The sequence below is a fragment of the Artibeus jamaicensis genome, unplaced genomic scaffold (genome assembly GCF_021234435.1).
Source record: "Artibeus jamaicensis isolate MK-2021 breed Jamaican fruit bat unplaced genomic scaffold, CSHL_Jam_final contig_384, whole genome shotgun sequence".
In the NCBI taxonomy this organism is placed as follows: Eukaryota; Metazoa; Chordata; class Mammalia; order Chiroptera; family Phyllostomidae; genus Artibeus; species Artibeus jamaicensis.
Window position 1 is genome coordinate 12896888 of NW_026521810.1, and position 19352 is coordinate 12916239.

The 19352-nt window shown below is 57.2% G+C and overlaps 1 protein-coding gene and 1 long non-coding RNA gene across 6 annotated transcripts in view; both read right to left on the minus strand.

The window, feature by feature from the left end:
- Positions 1–24: 24 nt before the first annotated feature.
- On the minus strand, positions 25–2534 carry LOC119052762 (uncharacterized). The gene is made up of 3 exons (XR_005083189.2): positions 2429–2534; positions 1488–1638; positions 25–898 (listed from the first exon to the last, which is right to left on the minus strand). It is a non-coding gene; the product is annotated as an uncharacterized LOC119052762 (long non-coding RNA).
- Positions 2535–10210: 7676 nt separating this feature from the next.
- Positions 10211–19352, minus strand: part of PAX8 (paired box 8) — a 52098-nt gene continuing 42956 nt past the window's right edge. For 3 of the 5 annotated variants that reach the window (XM_053664669.1, XM_053664665.1, XM_053664668.1), the window contains 3 exons: positions 19103–19204; positions 12637–12723; positions 10211–11251 (listed from right to left, as the gene is read on the minus strand). In XM_053664669.1, the coding sequence (XP_053520644.1) occupies positions 11175–11251; positions 12637–12723; positions 19103–19204 (266 nt within the window). In that variant the 3' untranslated portion in view covers positions 10211–11174. The remainder of the gene's footprint in view (positions 11252–12636; positions 12724–19102; positions 19205–19352) is intronic. The other 2 variants (XM_053664667.1, XM_053664666.1) reach the window with 1 other exon arrangement.

The following is a 19352-nucleotide window of genomic DNA, read 5'->3' on the forward strand; positions in this document are numbered from 1 at the left end:
TGCGCACATGCCTGCCTGTGCCTGTGCACAGAGCGTGTGTGTTTGTGTGCAGCAGTCGCACATCTGCTGTCACACTGGAGGGGACCTCACCTGCTCACTTGTTCACTCCTTTCCCAAGTAATACTGACCAATCCAGGGGCCAGTGCTAAGGAACTCAAAAATGACTGAACCTGTCCCCGACTTCCCCGGAAGCCACAGTTCTGCCCTCTGGTTCCCAGCTGGTGGCACAGAAGCAATCATCTTACTGTGACAGTGAGCTGCAGACACCTTCCTGCCTGTGCTCTGGGTTCTGGTTCAGTAAGGTTCGTTCCGAGGTGTGGACGTGCACTCCCACGGCCCCTGGGTCACTCTGATGTGCGGGGCAGGTAACTGCACAGCAGAGCTCAATTGTTTCCTGTTACTGAGGCAGAGGCTGGGTGTCCGGTGGACATGACTTGAGCCAGGACTGACACTTAAGCTAGATGGCCTCGGATGAGTTATCTGACCTCACCGAGCATGTATCCTTATTTCTAAAACCAGCATAAAAGGCAGAGGTTCGTCTGCATGTGTGCACGTGTGTAACTTCATGCTTCTTTGCTCATACAGAACTGTCACTTTCCTTTTACCTGGGCACGTGAGGCCTGCAGAGCCAGCGGATGGTGCCCAGGCCCTGGGCCAGTGCTGCCAGCAGAGTGGAGACTGGGGTGTTGGGCTGCAGTTAGAGCAGGTGGCCACTGGGAGGCAGGCTTGCATCTTCCTGGCTCTTGGGCCCAAGTGTCTGCTGCGGCACCTGGCTCACTGACAGACAGCAGGAAGTCAGTCTGTCTTGCCATAGCCAGAACAAGGAGTGGCCCAGGCCAGGCCTCCCGCATCCCGAAGACACCTCTGCGCTGCAAAGGGCAAGGACTTCAACATCATCCTGCAGATGAGAGGGGAAAAACCTCTGGGGCGTTAGGGGGACAGCCTAGAGCGCCCCACAGAACTGTCCCAGGTGACCTACAGAAGTGGAAACAACGTCAGTCCTGGGTGTGGGGCAGATCAGGCCCACAGGCCTATGTCTGACCTTGCCTCCCCACTCTCCCACGGCTGCGGGTTGGTCCATCTCTGCAGGACGGGGGGGGGGGGGGGACAGTTTCTTAGAGGGGAGTTCGGCCTCCGTAGCCTGGTGGCAGGGTCTTCAGTTCCTCCTTCCCACCCGGGGGAGCGCAGGCTCCAGATCCCTGAGCTGCCGTGACCTGGGTGGGAACCCTGACATAAACTCTTCCCTCTCTGCATCTCTGCTCTATCCGGCTTCCTGTTGATGATCTCCTTAGTCTGCTGTTTGCCGGGCACCAGGGAAGAACAAAATGTCACTAAGGCCTCAGCCTGGGTCCTTTCTCTGGGGGCCCAGACTCGGATGGAGACAAGGGGGTGTGTTGAGTTGGAAGGAGCTGGGCTGGGGGCCTGCGGAGGCAGGTTGAGGGACGTGCGGGGTAAGGGGCCTGAGGCCAGATCCTAAGGGCCCTCACCTGAATCCCGGGAGTGCAGCTCTCCGCCGGTAGAGGGCGCGCTCAGCGCTGGGAGGAGCCTTGCTTTGAGAAGGCAAGATGACCTGAGTGCGTCAGGCCGGCTGGCAGAGTCCGAAAACGGCTGGAGATCCCCTGTGCTATCAGTGCAACTCTTCCGAAAGTCCAAAGTCAGAGAGAAAAGGGGGAGAGGAAAACGGCAGCCTGGAGCCTTGCGACAACACGCCGGCCCACGCCTGCCCCTCCTCCCCAACCCTGTGTGCTCCCACGTACTTCCAGGCTTCCTGAAGGCCCTGCTCTCCCCGCCGCGCCTCTGCCAACAGCTCTGCCTCCAGGTCCGGGTGCCGGTGTCCCTCACCATTCACCGTGGCTCACACCTTTACTGTCCCTTCCTCTTCCCCTCTCTGGAGGCAGGAGTGCTCTCCGACCCCTCGGACTGACCCCTGCCCTCAGCCCTCCTCGCAGCGCCCACCCACTTCTCTGCCCACCCTGAGCCTGTCTCCCTCGGGGGGTCCTGGCTAGGTCCTCGGGCCTAATCTTTACCCCTTCATTACCTTGCCTTGCAAACACCTTAAGTATCACCATCATGAAGAAAAAGATGGTCTTTCTAGCTGTTTCTCTCCCTCATCTGGCTCCTGGCTCCCATTCACACCTTGCAAATTGGCTTCCATGCCACCCCTCCCTAAAATGCCACCTCTCTGGTGGCCAAGAGGGGCCAGCTGATGACCCTCCATCGTTAAATCCAGTGTCTCCTCAACATTCATCCTCCTCCCCTCTCGGCGACCTTTGGCCTGTCGGCCACGTGGCCTGTCTGACCTAGAGACCCTGGAGTCAACTGCCCGGGAGCAAGTCCAGCTGTCCCTCGTGTCAGCCCAGGGTCCAGTGCCTTAGCCGCCTCTGCTCCCATTTACTTCCCTATAAAAGGAGATAATAACACTGCTTACCTCACACAGCCCTTGGAGTATTAAATGAAGTTATGCAACAAACACCTGAGAGCAATGCCTGGACAGGAGGGTTAGCCATTAGTTCACAGCCTTGTAGGCCTCACCTCACCTCTGGGCTTGGGCTCAGGCTGTGCTCTCGCACCTGTGAGTCCTGATGGAGGCTAGGCCTCTCACACGACTCTGCCTGCCCGGGTGCTGCAAGTCACAAAACTCGGTTGGGCTCCAGCAGGAGAGGACAGTGGTTGGCTCCAATAATTAGACGGTCTGTGTCCAGGCCAGGTGAGGCCTACTCCAGGGCTCCTTGGGCTCCATCTCCCAGGCTTAGGAGGCAGGAATGGTCCCCTGGTGGTACTGAGATGGCCCAGACCCAGAAACCCCTCTTCTGGGTGCAAGTCCAGCCCACAGAGGATATCTGCTCTTTGGAGGAATACCTGTAAAGTCAAGTCCGGGAGTAGAGTTTCTTCGAACAGCCTATCCTGGGCCATGGCCCATTTCTGAGCCAATCACTAGGCTAAGGAACTTCAGATAACCAGAACCCATTTTCTGAGATGGGAGTGGGGTGGGATGGAGGCAAACCCCCCAAAAGATAGGGGCTAGGACTTGCTGTAGAGAAACTCCAGGTCCTCCCAGGAGCGGGAAGAGGAGAAGCCCACTGACATCCCGATGCCAGCTCCTGCAGGAGCCTTGCTCCAGCCCTCCTCCCCAGCCATTCTCCATCACACCAAGTCTGCGGCTCTCTACCTGCCTCCCTGCCCCTCCCAACCTTTCCCCTCTCTGCTCCCAGGAGAACACAGCTTCTTGAGGTTGGGAACTCAGCAGTCTGGCATCTGCTGCATCCCCCAAGCCCTCCCCTCAAGGGCGTGCCACCTCGGGTGGAAGACCCTGGGCTCCACCCTGGGCCTCAGGCTCCATCCTCCCTGGCCTTAGCCCTTTGCCTGCTCCTGGCTCTTCTATTGTCCTCGCATGTTCTTCCTCACTCCTCCTGAACTCAGCCTTTCCACAGGGGCTGCTGTCCTTAGGGCCCCAGGGAACTTCTGGGGACTGTCCTTGTCTAAGCCTTCTGCCCCATCTCTGCTCTGAACTTCAGACCTGCAATTCTGACTGCCTGCAGGATGTGGAAGTGGTCAGTTTCTGCACAGAAGTTACTTATTATACCTGAGTCTGAACTAAGTGTCATCTCCTCCCGATTCCCTGTTTGTAGTCATGGTTCTGTGACCACCGTTTGCCCACTGCTTTGAAGGACGGGCCTCCAGGATGGTAGGAGGCTGCAGCCAGAGAGGCCTCCACCTCACCTCTGGTGTCGGGTAGCAGCTTCTGTTCCCCGATTGCTTTGTCACTATCTGGTGTGACAGGGACGGGGTTGGAAGGAACATGCACAAAGAAGCAATAACTCCTTTGTCCAGCAAACGAATCAGGTAAGTGACCAAGCAGCCCTTCGACCTGGCCACAGAGAGTCTCCGGCCCGGGTACAGCACCCCCGAGGCCACTCAGGCCCACCAGACCCCTCCCTGCGTGTGTCCTGTGGTCCTGGTGCTTCGTTTCTCAGTAGTATTCTGCTGGTTTCCTGCATGCACTTCCTGTGAGCTGTCTCAGGCCCTCTCTGGAGCAAGTGGAGAATACATTAATATTTAAAATAAGATAAACAAAACGTCAGTGTGTGTGCGTCTTAGGCTGGAAATTCCTTAAGGGCAAGGACCATGTCTGTTTATATAGCACCTGGCACAGTGTCAAACTGGGGCTTAACAAATGAATTTTGATGAAGATGAGAAAGAAGCTGCCTGCACCAAGACACACGGGTCTAGACATCTCTGCCCAGCTAAGCCTCCTTCAAACCCCCTTAGCAAGGGGGACCCTTGGTCCTGCCAACCCAAATCCTCACCCTGTTCCTGATCACCGGGCTTCTTTCTGCCACCCCGCCCTGTCCACAGCCCCCATAACCACCCTCATCCTCGCCCACACCCTGCTCTCAGAGATGCTCCCCTTCCTCACTCAGATGCAGCCACATCCACAGCCACCCTCTCTCAGGGCTTCACCCCACCCACCCTCCTCCGCTGCCTGGCCCAACAGGCGCATCCAGGGCCTGGCGCTCTCTCGTGGTACTAGGAGATGCCAGCAGCTGAGCCACTGGAGGTGCAGTCCCCAAGTGTGCCTTGGCCCTGTGGGGGCCTCCAGCCAGGCGGGGACCTGGCAGAGGGAGGGCGAGGATAAGCAGCTTCAAAACTCCAGATGCAGCAGTTAAAAAGAGGACAGAGGCAATGATCCTTCAAATTGCCACATCTGTATAATCTGCCTTTTATTTTCTGCTTCATGAAGTTTTATTTCCTATTATTTATTCACCTCCCCACCCTCCCCTCCCCCACCTCAGCCCCTCCTTAGCGGGAAACATGCCCAGATGGGTCCTGAGCCTCAGCCCGGTCCTGGCCACCCCCAGCTCCCACCCTGGGCTGGTTGCCGCAGGAGGGCCACACGCTGCCCCCACGGTATCGCAGCCCCCAGGCCCTCCCTCCAGACTCCAAGTAGAGTTGGAGGAAATGCTGCAGATGGAGGAAGGGACCAAGGAGGTGAGGCCTGTCCCTTAGGCCTGTACCACTGTCACCACCCCTGAGCCGGAGCTTATGAGGTGGAAGAGCCAAGACCTAGAACGCACAGCCAGTTGAGTTTCCACCTCCATGCACTGGTCTCCCTCCTGTGCCTCTTTCCCACCGTCTACCCAGGACCCTTGTCCTCTTCCCTTTAGTATCTTGGACCTGTGGTCACATGGCTGAGCTGGTCCCAGCCTCACGAGGAGGGTATTGTGGTGAGAAGAAGGGGACCAGATCATGTAGGGAGGGGCAGCTTATGCCTGGTTCTAAGGCCCTGGGAAGCTCCCCACTTTCCCTGCGCTCCGTCTGAGAAAGGCCCGAGCCCTCCAGTGCAGCCCCCATCTGGGTGCCCAGGCTGGGGCCAGGCTGAGCCGGTGGCCGCAGTGGGGACAGTGGGTATTGTGGAAAGGACATGTACTTCTTGCCCACCGCCCTTCCCGAGACACCGAAACACAGGGGGAGGCCCTTTCCCGGGAAGACTTTAGGCCAAAGGTTTAGAGTCTGTAGTTGGTTCCTGGTGGCTGCTCCTTGGAGAAGCGGAGAATGGCAGAGGAAGGCCCGGGCCGGAGGGGCCTTGCAAATACCACCTGACTCCCGACAGCACTTCCTGTCACGCCTCTCATGCCTGTCATCACTGTCCCACCTTGCTCTGTAAGTAACTTTCACGAAAGTCCCTTTTCTAAGTTCCAAGGGTTTTTTGTTTTGTCTTTAGTTTACCGTTTTTGTAGGGGATATACTAAACCAACTGGATTCATCTTGCTTTCTTCTGGCTGCCTACCACAGGATCTGGCACATAGTAGGTGGCTTATTAGAGACTTTCAAATGAATGAGTGTGACTTTTAGAGCCCGGCGTATAGTAACTGGCCAGCGGGCTCTGTGGTGTGCCCCAGGTGGAAAGGCTTTCGATGCCCGTCTAAGTCAGCCAGCTGAAGCAGCACCCCAGGGCCCTCACCCCCGCCCTAAACAGAGACAGGATTCCAAGTGTGAGAACATGGGTTTTGCCTATGGTTTAGCGGAAAATTACCTGGGGAATTTGGGGGAAGGAGGGCCTCATACCAGAACCAGTCGGACGAGGCTGCACTGCCTCGCACTGACCCAGGTGACTGGAGGCGCGCAGGGCTGGGCTGCACGTCATCCTGGCCAGAGCCTCGCCTTTCACAGCTGAGGAGACTCAGGGCCCCAGGAGGCTCCCGTGGGGAAGGTGCCAGGTCCGGGCCCAGGCTCTTTAGCAGGGGGATGGGGAACGAAGGTGAGGACCTTAGACAGGGGCTGGGTACAATGATTGTAACTAACAGGCTCCGAGGACCCCCACCGCTCGGTCCCTGAAATGGCTGGTGGAGCAACCCCTCCCCCACCCGTTCGGCCAGGAGTTGCCCCTTCTTTCTACCCGGGTCTCTTTCCCTTTGGTGGGAGCTGAGTTTCCATTCAGACTGAGCTCCTCCCTTGCAGACACTTTCTGTTCTGCTGCGGTGAGGTTCCTCGGGGGGGGTGGGGAGGACCAGGTGGGGAGGTGGGGCCTCTCATCTCTCCAGCACGTAGTTGTGGGGCGATCCGTGTGGGCCACAGCTAGGCCTCCCCCTGGTGCCCAGGAGGCAGGGGCAGGTGTGAAAAGGCAGCTGGAGGGTGGTGGAAAGACGTGGCGGTGGGAAGGTGAGTTCCCAGTCCAGGCTCCCAGCAAGTTCTTTGTTGTCAGTTGAGCTTGCTACCTATGGCACCACCCCCAAAAAGCAAACAAACATTTATTTGCAAATACACACATCTCCCCTCCAAGCTGGCTCCTGGGTTAAGGGTGGCTTGTGTCTGACTGGTGTGTGGGCCTGGGCTCTCTGACTCGGGAAGTAGCTTGGCCGGGGAGGAACTGGGGGCAGTGGGGGTCTTGGGCATGGAGGGGGCATGGTGTTGGCTCCATGCTGCTGCCGGTTTGATTTATCCCTAATGAGTTCTCAGCACATGGCTGCTCCCAGCGCACTCCAGGGGCCAGCGCGGCTTCCCGCGGCCCAGCCCACAGACTCCACAGCAGCCGCTGCTCACTCAGAAAAGAGCCAATTTCCACGCTGCACAGTCCGCTTCACTCACGGGAAATCACATTTCCCTGGGAGAGCCGCAGGCAGCGCCTCACTCCCCAGCCTGGCCGGCTGCCATGGGCACAGATGGAGGAGCTGGGCCACCTCCCTCCCTGACCCAGCTCCCCACTTCCCACCCCCAGGAGACCTGAGCCCCTACCCCAAATCTCCAGGAAGCCTCTCCTCAGCCGGGACCTGGCCTCTGCGGCCAGTAAAGGGGAGGAGAAAGGCTGCTGTGGGCAGAGGATGCTGACCAGAGACACTGGCCTTGCCTGCCTTTTCCAGCTTCTTCTTCCAAGGAGCAGGGCACCAGTTCTGTCCGAGGGGCTCAGAGCCTGGAGGGACCTGATGGCAGTATGCGCATGTGTGAGGGAAGAGGAGGGGGCGGGTCTCCGCCATCAGGAGGTCATGGTCCCCAGTGCAGTGTAGCCAGCCCCCCAAGGACCCAGAGGAAGAGAAGGCAATGAGAAGAACGAAAGGCCAGGGAGAAGGGGATGGAGAGGGCATCTCCTGATCCTGTGTGGGGCCTCTGAGCCCTGCCCACACCCTGGAGATGCAAAGGTCTCTTAAACGGTGGCGGGAAAGAAATGATTGCTTTGGGCATGGCAGAAGAGGGGCCGGAATGGGAAGCTATAAGAGGAAAAAGGAAAGAGAAGGAGACGAGGGAGGGGCAGTCAGTCACCTTTGTGGGATGGGAGACCTTTGCTTTCACCAGAATGACAGCTATGACCAGCTTAGCTGGTCACTCCTTTGGAAGGTGACAGCCTGGGACACAGGCATGTCAGGAGCTCCTTAGGGTGAAGGACGTGCCTTGCAGTGCTGAGGGCTGAGAGCAGAGGCTTAGGGCCAGGGATGGAGGGGAATGGGGTCAGCCTGGCTCTCCTCCTCCACCCGAAGCCTGGTCTCTGGGCCTTCCACCCAGGACTGCTCTGCCTGCTAGGAGCCAGCAACTCTGCCCAGCCCCCCACCCCAGCCCTGCTCCCCAAAGCAAAAGGGCTGAGGCCTTTGCAGAAGCCAGGCCCTACCCAGACGTGGCCTTAGAGGCCTTACATGACGGTGCAGACTCAGCTATGGTCCCAACTCCTCCCAATGGCCTTGAAAAGGCCATCTCTTGTTCTCAGTTTCCCCAAGTACACAATGGGGCTAGTGTCCTGAATCAGAGAGGAAAATGAATGGATGTGGACAAGTTTTACAAGCTGAAATACACTAAGGGTTGTCATCACTTCGGAGGGTGAGGGAAGACAGAACGAGAGCAGTTAAGTGGGAGGGGGCAGTGAAAGAGGGCTAGGAGGGAGCCCCCAACCACTGGGGGTCAGCCCCCTCCTCCTGCACCCACTGCAGGGCAAGGACACCAGGTCAGTGTAGGGAAGACTCGGGTGGATGCGTGTGAAAGGCACGTGTGAGAGGGAGAAGTAGGAGAGGGGAGCCCTCTGCAGGCGCCCCTCCCCGCCTGTGGGCTGCTGAACTATCGCCCCTGCCTGAGGTTATGTAGCCACTGAGGGTGTCCCTAGCAGGAGGGGGCAGGACATTCATGTTCTTTAGTAACGACATACAGCAGGAATATTGGAGAAGCTAAGGGAGGGCTGGACTCAGCCCAGGGGCTGGCCGGCCTTGGAGGCAGGGCTCCCAGCGGCCGTGTCCCCACCTGCAGCACAGAGGGTCTCGGCAGCTCCAGGCCACCTTAGAAAGATGGGCTCTGCCCCACCTGGTGGGCCCAGGCAGGGTTTGAGCTGCTCTGTCTCCCCCTGGTGGGCCGTTGCCTGGCCCAGATGACGTCTCTGCCCGACCTCCAGGGCAACCGGCCCCCTTTCCACAAAACTGCCTTGAGGCTTCCCACCCTTCCACACGGCCCCGAAAAAGTGGCTTCCAGCTGAGGCTCTGCAGCCTCCTCTGTCTCCCCGGCTTCTCCTCACACCCTTCTCTGCTGTGCCCACATGGGCCACCTCAGCTTGTCCCATCAGCACCTCGAATCATCTTTCTCCCCCAACACACAGAGGATGGCTTTTCCTGAGTCCTGAAAGGGACCCACAGTTTGACTGTGGACACTGCGCTCGGCCCCACCACACTCACCAGCACTGTCTGAGCAGTGTCTGGGTGCATGGGCCACCTCAGGGAAACAGTCACCCGCAGCACAAGCAGACCCAAGTCCCTTTGTCACCCAAGGGTGGGATAGGTCCGGTCAGGCGCACCCAGTGTGCCGACACTCGGCAGGCTCCCTGGGGGCCGTGCGTCTCCAAGTGATTTTGGACGGGGGCCCAGAACCAGCTGGGGGCTGTCTTGGGAGCTCAGGAACGCGGAGTTCAGGATACTGGCTGTTGGGGGTGAGGGGTCCTCTTCCATAGGACACAACCGCAGTGGCTGGTACCCAGACATCGAATGCGCCTGGTTTGTCCCAGAGTTGCCCACGGACAGGGTCCATGTGGGCAGCAGGGAGCCCCCGGGGCCAAGCTCCATGTTGGTGGCGAGACTGCTGTAGCCACCACGGTATGTGCCCCCGTGTTCTCCAACATTTCTTAGAAAGGAGGTGTCCCTGCAGGCTCCCTCCCTGCTTCTTGGCATTGCCACCCCACGCCTCTCCATGGCCCCCCTGCATCTAGGGCCCTCTGGCAGCCATATAGGCCTGAACCTATGGCCTCTTCCCTTGGATTTTTTTCTGAGCGTCAGCTTTTCCACATGTAACACGGGGCTGATCCCACCTTCCCTGATTCGAGGCCTCCACCCTGTGCCTGGCACAGTGGCCCAGTAAATGTCTTCCCACTTCCCTCCTTCATTCACACCATGGGGCCACAGAGCTGCTTCTGTGAACAGCCACTCTCGGCGTGGTCACCAGCCTCCCCACCGGCTGTCTGGTTACTATGAACAACAGCAACCACATATGAGGCGTCTGTGACCGGCCCAGGACTGTGCCGTGTGCTTCCTTTACTCCCTCCTCTACCCAGAGCTGGAGAAGTCAAAGCGTGGGGTAGAGGGTGTGCCCGTAAACACGTTAAGGCGGAGGAAGACTGCTAAGTCAGGCTCCTGGGCGTTAGACGGCCCTTTGCGCCCCCAGCCCCAAAGTGTGCTCACTGTTCACTGGGCCTGAGGTTCTCTGGATGGAGCCTAGTCCCGCTGCCTCCTCCCCAGTCAACCCTGGAGCCTGAAGCAGAGTAATGCTTTATTGAGTCGAGTGGCAACGGTGGTGGTTGTTAAAAAAGAAAGAAGCATTAGGGAGAGAAGCCCAACATGGCAGGGAGACAATTCACTGAAAGGCCACAGTCTGGGTGGACATAAGGAAGCTGGACCACACAGAGCTGCATTTATAGTATTTACAGTCAGGCCTTGGGGCAGGAGCTGCGGGTGCAGAGGGAACCTGCATCGCCGGCTTGGGAGGCAGCAGGCCTCCTCCAGTGGGGCGGGGCCCTTCGGAAAGTCTGTGTCCAGCTATAAGAGGCTGCTCTCTGGGATGAGCTGCAGGAGGAGAAGTCGGGTGCGCTGGTGTATCGCAGCAGTGGGCAGAGGGAAGGCCCCCTGGGCCTCCAGGTGGAGCTTCTGGGTGACTGGACCCAGCCCTCAGCCCGTGGCCGAGAGGGAGTCGCAGGAGGAGCAGAGCAGGCTGGGTTGGGGGGTGGGCTGCAGGAGCCTCAGCTCTGAGGTGGCTCACAGGGAGTGACCCTGAGGGTGACTGTGGGGACAGCCTTTGCACCAGCTGTGACTTGTGGGCTGGACAGAAGTGCTAACAACCCAGGAACACTAGAGTGTGTTGATGGCAGAGCCACAGAGGTGCCCTGGGCCGCCGAGCCCACTGTGGCCCTGTCCGCCCTCCCTCTTGGGTGCCCCTCCTCTTCCTTCCCACATTTCTCCAGTTCTGTGTCTTTCAGGACAAGAGGTCTCTCCCTGGGACTCCTGCACTCGCTGAGGAATCTTGGAGGACAGTCTGGTATTCTCCAAAGTCGTCCTGTCTTTCATGGTTCATTAAGTCAACCACACAGGGAGTGTGACCCCTGAGGCTGGACTTGTGGTTATTTTCACGTAATAAATAAAGATTCCTTTCTGTGACGCTCTGGGTCCTGTCCCAGACCTGGTCCTCCTGCTGCTCCGTCGCTCCCGCTGTCCCCCTGGCGACTACAGGTGGTCAAAGGCCGTGGCGGTGGTGGGCGGTGCGCTTGGCCTTGATGTGGAACTGTAATAATACGGGGAGCCTGGGCGTGCCAAAAAAATAACAAAAACACCGCTGGTCAGGAGGGGAAATTGTACCGCAGCCTCCTCGGCACCTGCTAACCTTTAAGACAGCACAGGTTAATCATTGATCCCCCAGCCTATCTGATCATCAAAGATTAACTCCTCTCAGCCGGTTTCCTCCTTCTCTGACCTCAGCTTGGAGTTTCTGGCCAGAATCAGGAGGTGGCTTCTTGTCCCTCCCCCTCTGATTCCCGTGACCTTCAACGCCCTTGTTTCAGAGAGAGGGCAACAGAGAGCAGGCCCACGTGGGAGCCTGAGAACATGCACTCGGGGAGACCACAGGGGTTTCCTGGGCTTTGCCCAAACTGCGAGGTCACAGAAACTTCCTCCTCCAAACCAGAGGGATTTGAATTCTGACTGGTCAGTGGGGGGCCGTGCATTGACAGCTTCCTTGCGGGACGCTCTGCAGGGAGGTGAGCGACACCTTCCCACCCCTGCACACATCTCAGTGTCTTTAGTCTTTCTGGCTAAACGGAACAGAAGGTGGCCGGAGGCGAAGTCACCCGGTGAACAGAGAAAGCCCCGTCGGCCACCCTCCCGGCCATTTCTGGAATGCCAGCAGAGGGGTGTCTTGAAGAACAGACGGTCCTGCCAGGCTTTCCATGATGCCACCGGGCCGGCCATACATGTGCCACTGCCTCTCTCTGGCCCATATGGTTCAAACTCGTCACTCAGGGAGACTGAGTGGGATTCCTTAAGTTTTCCATTTATGGGGCTTGGTTTTCTGAAAAGCTTCTCTCCGCAGCCCCGGCCCCAAGGCAAGAGGGGGCCAGAGCAGGCCGCGGGTGACTCTCTGGGCCCGGGTTCTGAAGGCCGTCCACATCTCGAGCCAACTTTCAGGAGTGTGGTGGGACAGAGGACTTCTGGGCAGGGCTGTGCTGCTGCCACACGAGCACCTGTGAGTCAGATGGGTGACGTGGGCAGCAGGACAGCCCTCGGCACCATCCACAGGCTCCCAGGGGGCAGCAGGCCCTCCGCACGGCACCGGCCAGTGTCTGCTCTGGCCGGACTGGGCGCCCCTGGAGGTGGGGCATCTACTCTGAGACTCCTTCATCCACCCTGGTCCTTCCTAAGCCCTGGATTCTACTCCGAAGAAGGATCTCACAGACAGGGCCTTGGGCACCAGGAGAGAGAACGGTGCGGGGAAGCCTTCCTTCTGCCCGCCTGCTGCCCCAAACCACCCGGCCACAACCTGGCACGCTGCCTTCCTGCGGGAATTATGAGTAACACCTGTCTCCCCAGGCCCTGGTCTAACCTGGGCCTCCCGGATCTGAGACGACCCCGGCCCAGGTTTGCACCCCACCAGCCCTGCACCGCAGAGGGTCTGAGGCCCGGAGGGACTTACTCAGCAAGCCGGAGTTCGGGAAGCGCCAGGCCTCGCTGTAGGAGGAGTAGGGGGTGTGGCCGTAGGCATTGCCGGAGTACTCGCTTCCTGTTGGAGGCACAGCGGTGAGACATGAGGAGGAGCGCAGGTTGGGGGCACAGGGGGGGGGGTGGCCGGGGAGGAGAGGAGTGTGCAGGCTGGCACTGGGCGAGCCCTGGGGGCAGGTGGAGCCGGGGCGGGACCGCGGGAGCTCAGAAGGCCCTTCCCTGAGGGGGCCTCAGCCAGCATTGTTTTGAGCAGGTTCCTTTACACCAGATACCGGCCCCCTGCCCTAACAAGCTTGTCCCTGGCAAGAACCTCAGGAGGCAGATGTTCTTACTATGCCCATTTTCCAGGTGAAGAAGTAAGGCCTAGGGATTGGCATGTGCTCACAGAGCAGGAGGGTTTGGTGGAGTTTGGGAGCTGTGACTCCAGGGTCCAGGTTCGAACCACTTCCACTGCTGCCAAGACCTTCCACGCAGAAGGGGTCAGGGGGCCAAGGGGGTTCCACTGACAAGTCAGTCGGTGTGCAGAAAACGGCTCACCCCCCCTCCCCGGGCACGTTCGTCAGGGACGGGTGTCTGTGTGTGTGTGTTGGGGCGTGAGGTTGGAAATTAGGGAACAGAGGCAGGAGAGGCCCTGGCGGCACCGGCCTCTGGCAAAATCTGTCCTGGGAGCTGCTCTGAGGGTCTTCTCATCCCATCCCAACGCTGCCACTTTAAGCAAACTTGGTGCATGGATTTACACAAAGTAATCAGATCACTTCTTTCTGTGAGTGCATTCTTGGCTTCACAAAAGGATTATTTACCCAAGAAATTACTTAAGAATGCCCTGGAATAACCACGAAGTCAAGCCGACACACCCGCTGGTACTTCCACACACGCACGCCCCTGACGCCCTAGCACTCATCACGCTGCCCGCTCACAGGAGGAGGGAGATCACACCTCGGTGAGGGGCAGAGCAGAGGTGGACCTCGGGGCTCTGCACTCCACACTTCAGGCAATCCCTTCCTGCAGTTAGAATTCCCACGACAAAGCCGGGTTCCTGCCAACCCGGAGACCCCGTCAGCGTCCACACTGTCTTTCTGAAACTCATTGCTGTTGGGAGCTGAGTGCCTCTGTGGCTCCCGCTATCCTTCCCAGACTCCAAAAGGGGGGCTTGAAACTCCTGAGCCTCAGGGCAAATCCGTGCCCCCCGCCTCAGCCACTTCCTGGCTGTGTCACTTTGGGCAAGTGACATGACTTCTATGAGCCTTGCTTTCCCCATCTGTAAAATGGCATGTTGTGGTCCTTATCTCCTGGGGTTGTCGTGAGGATTGAGTTAGATAATGCACTATATGAAATGCTTAGTACCATGTCCGGTGTGTAAGGAACACTCAAGGAGTGCTAGCTTTTATTCTCTCCCCATTAATTAAGCACATGCTAAAATAAAGCTCCAAAGCCCTGGTTGGGGTCTGGCCTGGCTGCTGCCCTGCCAGAGAAGGGGGAGGCACTAGTGCCGGGGGGACGGAAGTGAGGAGGGGCAGGAGGGGGAAGCAGAGGGAGTCGGCTGGCGGACTGGCCTTGGGCAGTAACAGGGCAAGTTACTTAGTGGGGAGACTGGGTCCAACTCAAATCGGGCTCAAAAAATACATGCAAAGGGGGAGAGAGAGGGAGGGAGGGAGGAAGTAGGGAAGCAGGAAAAAAGCAAAGTAAAAGAGAAAGGAAGAAACTAAAAAATAATCTACTCCGACCATTCATTCCCCACATGAAGAAACTGCTACCCAGAGAGGGAGAGACTCTACGTAGCTCGTGCCACCTGTGCAGTGGGAGCTTGCACTAGGCCCGGCCCCGGCTCCTACTCCAGCTCTTTTCCGCACCACACCGTGCAACAAGCTGCCCCGTTTACTGCTGGTGTGGGCAGACCCCTCTGGTGTCACTGCACCCAGGGAGGAAGCCACGTCAGCACTGGCTGCACAGGGGCCCCGTGCCTCCACGCCCCCCACCCAGTGCCGACACTGCTGGCTCTACGGGACAGGAAGAGAGGTGGGAACGCAATGTGTCTGCCCTCTCCTTTTGTCACTTACTCATGCAGTCATTCGCTCACACACATAGTCAGTCACCTACTGACCTCACGTCTGCTAGCCTCTGTCTGGTTCAGTTACAAGGAAGCTGCAGTAGGAACGGGACTAGGGAGGCGACGCGGCGTCCTCCCACCATCAGACCTGTCCACGTCCCCGCGCCCACAGAAGGCCAGGTATCCTCTTTGCTCTGCTTCTCGCCCCACCCACCGTGGGAAGGCCGTGGCCACTACAATGGCAGCCTTCTCCCTTCTGACTCATTGGTTCTCCCTTTCTCATCCATCACTTCCTTTAGCCAGCAAACATGCTTTGTTACCATCTCTTTCAAAAATGCTCTTCCTATCCCACATCCCTCCTCGGGTCCCAGCCCTTCTCCCTGCTCCACTGTCCCTGCCTTCACCTCTTCAGTCCCCTCCAGTCAGGCCGGCCCCTCATCTCCCCCAGCCTCTACCCGGCCATTCCAGTGGTCACTCCGTGTCCACCACCCCTTAAACTCTCAGCCGACTGTGACTCACCCACCCATCCCTCTCTCGAGGCGTGCGTCCTGACCCACTGGCCTTTCCACCTTACTCTCTCATTTCCTTCTCTGCAAGAACTCTGAACATTGAAGAGCCCCAGGCCTTAATGTGTGAGCACTCTGTGAATTTCCACCCACATTCTCTTTCCCATGATCCTGTCAAATCTTTGGCATTAAACAACAGCTCTGAACAATGGCGGAAAGGCAGGCCCTCATCGGGATGGTTTGCTGACTTCAGACACATGTCGTGCCTACTGATTCACTAAACTGTGTGCCCAGGAGGTGTCTCAATCCTAATCCAGCCCAACAGAACTCTAGATTTCCATCCGCCGCACACTCTCTCCCTCGCTGGTCTGCCCCCGGGGTACTTGCCACCACCCTCCATGCAGTTTCCCAAGCTCAACACCTAGGGGTCATCTTTGTTTCCTCAGTGTTTGAACCCGTACAACCCATTCACCAGCAGGTATTGTTGGCTCTACCACCAGCATTTGTCCTCCTCGTTTCTGTTCTCCTCCTGCACTGCGGCCTCTCACCCAAGGCCACCGCAGGAACATCCGCAGCTGCCCCTCCCGTCACTGGTCCCTGTGCTATCAAAGGAGCCTGAGCGCTCTTCAGTTTGACCCAGCACGGCCAGCCTCTCGTCATAGTCCTGTCCCTGTGTACTCCCACCCTCTGTCTGTGTGCAACCGCACTAACTAGTTCCTGCCTTGGGGCCGTGGCCCTTGTCCTCCAGCGGGGGATGGTCCGCCCCAGCTGGTCCCTTGGCTGACCACTCTGAACACCTCAGAGAGGCCTCCTGGGTCGCCAGTCTAAAGTAGTACATCCTCTCCCTGTGGCTTTGTATCACATCATCGTCTTTTGTTCTCTGTACAGCATTTGCTGCTATCTAAAATTATCTTGCCTATTCATTCATCGACTTGTTTGCTGTGCTTTTTTCTCCAGGACTAGGCTGTAAGCTCCGTAAATGGAGAGGCTTGTCTTGTTCATTGCTATTTCCCCAACATCCTATGCGGCAGATCCTCACCTGGTATTAGTTAAGTGAAAAAGCAGTGGATGGCTGGATGGTTGAAAAAGTGGATGATGAAGGGATAGATAATAAAAAATGGGTAGATATGAAAGGAGGGATGTATCCAAGAATGAATGGGTAAATGAAATGATGGCTGGATGGGTAGAAGAATGGACAAAAGAATGAAACAACTGATGGATGGATGGATGAGAGGATGGATGGATGAAAGGATACAGAGATGGATGAATAGATGGAACAATGGATGGATGGAGGGCTGGATAGAAGGATGAAAGAATGAATGAGAAAATGCCTGTACATGTGAAAAAATGTATGTAAACATGCATGGAAGAAAAGATGGATAGATGGGCAGATGGATGGATCAAACCATCTCTGAAGCTGTGGGTTCAGCTCCAGAACTGGTGTGAGCATCATGAACTGTGTTAATGGGTCAGGGACAACAACAATTAGAAGGCACAACAAGACAAATCTGTGTCCTGTCCTGTTCCTGAGTCGCTGCCGTACAGCTGATGTGTCCTTATATCTGGCGTGGTGGGAGGCAGTGTTAAAATTCCTGCTTTTGAACAACTCAGTCACTCAGTATGGCTATCACCCTGACCACACCACTTTGCTTTTCTAAGCTTGTTTCCTTATCCTTATAAACCCAGGCTAATGCCAGCTTCCCAGGCTTACAGTAAGGATCAATGGGAAATAGTGATATCTATGCATGGCCAGGCACACAGAAGTGCGGAATAGGAGCTCTCTTCCTTCCTTCCACGACTGACTGAAGACTGTCATTAACATGCCTTGCTTGCAGCATTTGCTATGTACATAGCACATAGTAGGTGCTTAATGAAGGTTTATCGATTTTAATGGAAGGGATCCTCACAGTCATTGGGAGATGATGGCCACTGGTAGAAGATGGACAAATAATTTTTCTACAAAAAATTCCTTACAAACTTATTTGCATCATGAAGTTCCTAGGAACCAGGTGAAACAATGAAGTAGCACATTTTCTGAAAACCAGATTATCCTGTAACTTCTCGGGAGCTGATCCACCACACCAGGCGAGGCCCCTCCCTTTTGCAATTCACTTGCAGTGGATGCTGTGGTCGTGCTCTTTTTTTGTCCACAACACCCACGCAGATTGAGGTTTTTCTGGAAACAACCTGGAGGCCTTTGATGAGAGGCCCAAGCCTTGCAGCTACCTCACAGGTCAGACTCTGGGCCCCAGGAACCCTCTGCCCTGGGCCTGCCCCTGGGGATGATTCATAATTAAGAGAAAAGCCTTGGGCTTTATGTTTCCTCCTCCCCTCCAAGCAGGCGGCAGGGGAGGGTGGAGAGGTTGGAAGGGGGATGGGGGAGCTGACTGGAGCCTGGGATTTTGATTGAGAGGCCCCATTATCCACACTCTTAAAAAAATAACCGAATCTTTTCCTTTTTTATCTTGACCAATCTCATTTCACGCTCCAGAAGAGGAAGGAAGGGAGGGAGGGAGTCCGGGGCCAGGAGGGAGAGAGGAGTCAGTATTCTGTATTTTCAACGCTGCATTAAGCACATCGCCACGGTAACCAGGCAGCAACAAGTGCCAGCTCAGCAGGTTCCCAGGGAGCATGGAGCCTCCTTTCCTCCCTCATTCTCTCTCCCTTCCCTCTGCCCAGGAGAGCCTGGTCCCCTGCCTCACACAGGGCACCAGAGTGGGTGGCTGGCAAAGGCAACCCCTACCAGGGGACAGGGAGGTAGTCCTGTGTGAAGGAGCTTCCCCCAGGTGTCAGGCCAGGGCACCCGGCCCAGGGCTGGCATGGGGGTCACAGGGGCCCTGATTCAGCCCCTTCCAAAAGCTCCAGGTCCTCAGGCCCCTGGGCAGTGGAAATGGTTCGATCTTATCCTCCCATCCTTCCTTCCTATATGGTTCCTGAGAGAGACACTTGTCCAGAGAGACTCTCCTTGTTCTCCCCACATGTCCAGACCTTGACACCCTGGGTCACTGTTGGGTGGTGACCACGCCGGTGGACAAAGAAGCCTAAAGGACTGGCAGGCAGGACTCTAGGACAGCCCAGTGGCAGTGGAGAAAAATCCCCAGCTCTGCTCACACTCTGCAGTACTCTGGAGTATCTAGAGCGCAGGTCCCTCCCACGCAGGGCCGAGTGAATGTGGGGTGTGAAGGGGCCTGTATATCTACCACCACCACCATCATCATCATCACCTACAGCATTCGTATTTAAGTGTCACAGAAAGGTAAACTGAGGTTCACCAGTTAAATAACTGGGAGGCCGTGGGTTACCTGAAGGCTAGGCTTGTTTACCTGCCAGTGTTTTCAGCCCCAATAACCCTCCCTCAGGGACCCCTGAAAGGATGGAAGCAGCCGGGCTCCGATCGGGGCGCCAGTCTGCCTCGGCCGGCCGCGCCCTTTTCATCACTGCGGGTGATGGGGGAGTATCTGGGAAGAAGGAAGCCAAGCTGGGGAGATTTGGGAGCCAGGACCGCACTGGAGCCTGTCCCCAGACCTTTACAAAGAGATGCACTCGCCCTGACCAGTGCGGCTCAACTGGTTGGGTGTCGTCCCTCAAAGCAAAAGGTCACCAGTTCAATTCCTGGTCAGGGAACATGCCTGGGTTGCAGGTTCAGTCCCCAGTCAGGGCAACCAAGTGATGCTTCTCTCTCACATCAATGTTTCTCTCCCCCTCTCTCCCTCCCTCCCACTCTCTCTAAAAATAAATAAATAAAATACTGACAAAAAGGAGAGATACACCCTTCAGTGCCCTTCTGGAAGTCATGCGTGGGACACACCCTTCCTCCTGCTCCACCTCTGGCCAACACCGCCTCTTCCCAATGCTCCCCCCAAGGCCTGCGCAGCCCGTCCCCTTACCTGCCACCATGCCTGCGATGGCGGAAGAGGCATAGCTGCCCTGTCCGCTGGTGGGGATGTGGGGTGGGTATCCGGGCAGTGTGGGCCCCACCATCTCTCGCCCTAGAAAAACACAGCAAGGCGTCACCAGTGGGGCCAGAGGAAGCCCTGGATTTACTGTCTTTCTTCCTGGAGGGTGAGCGGGCCTCCCTCCTGCGACACTCCACGGTCCAAGCCTACTTCACCGCCCCTCTCCCTGCTGTGCAGCACA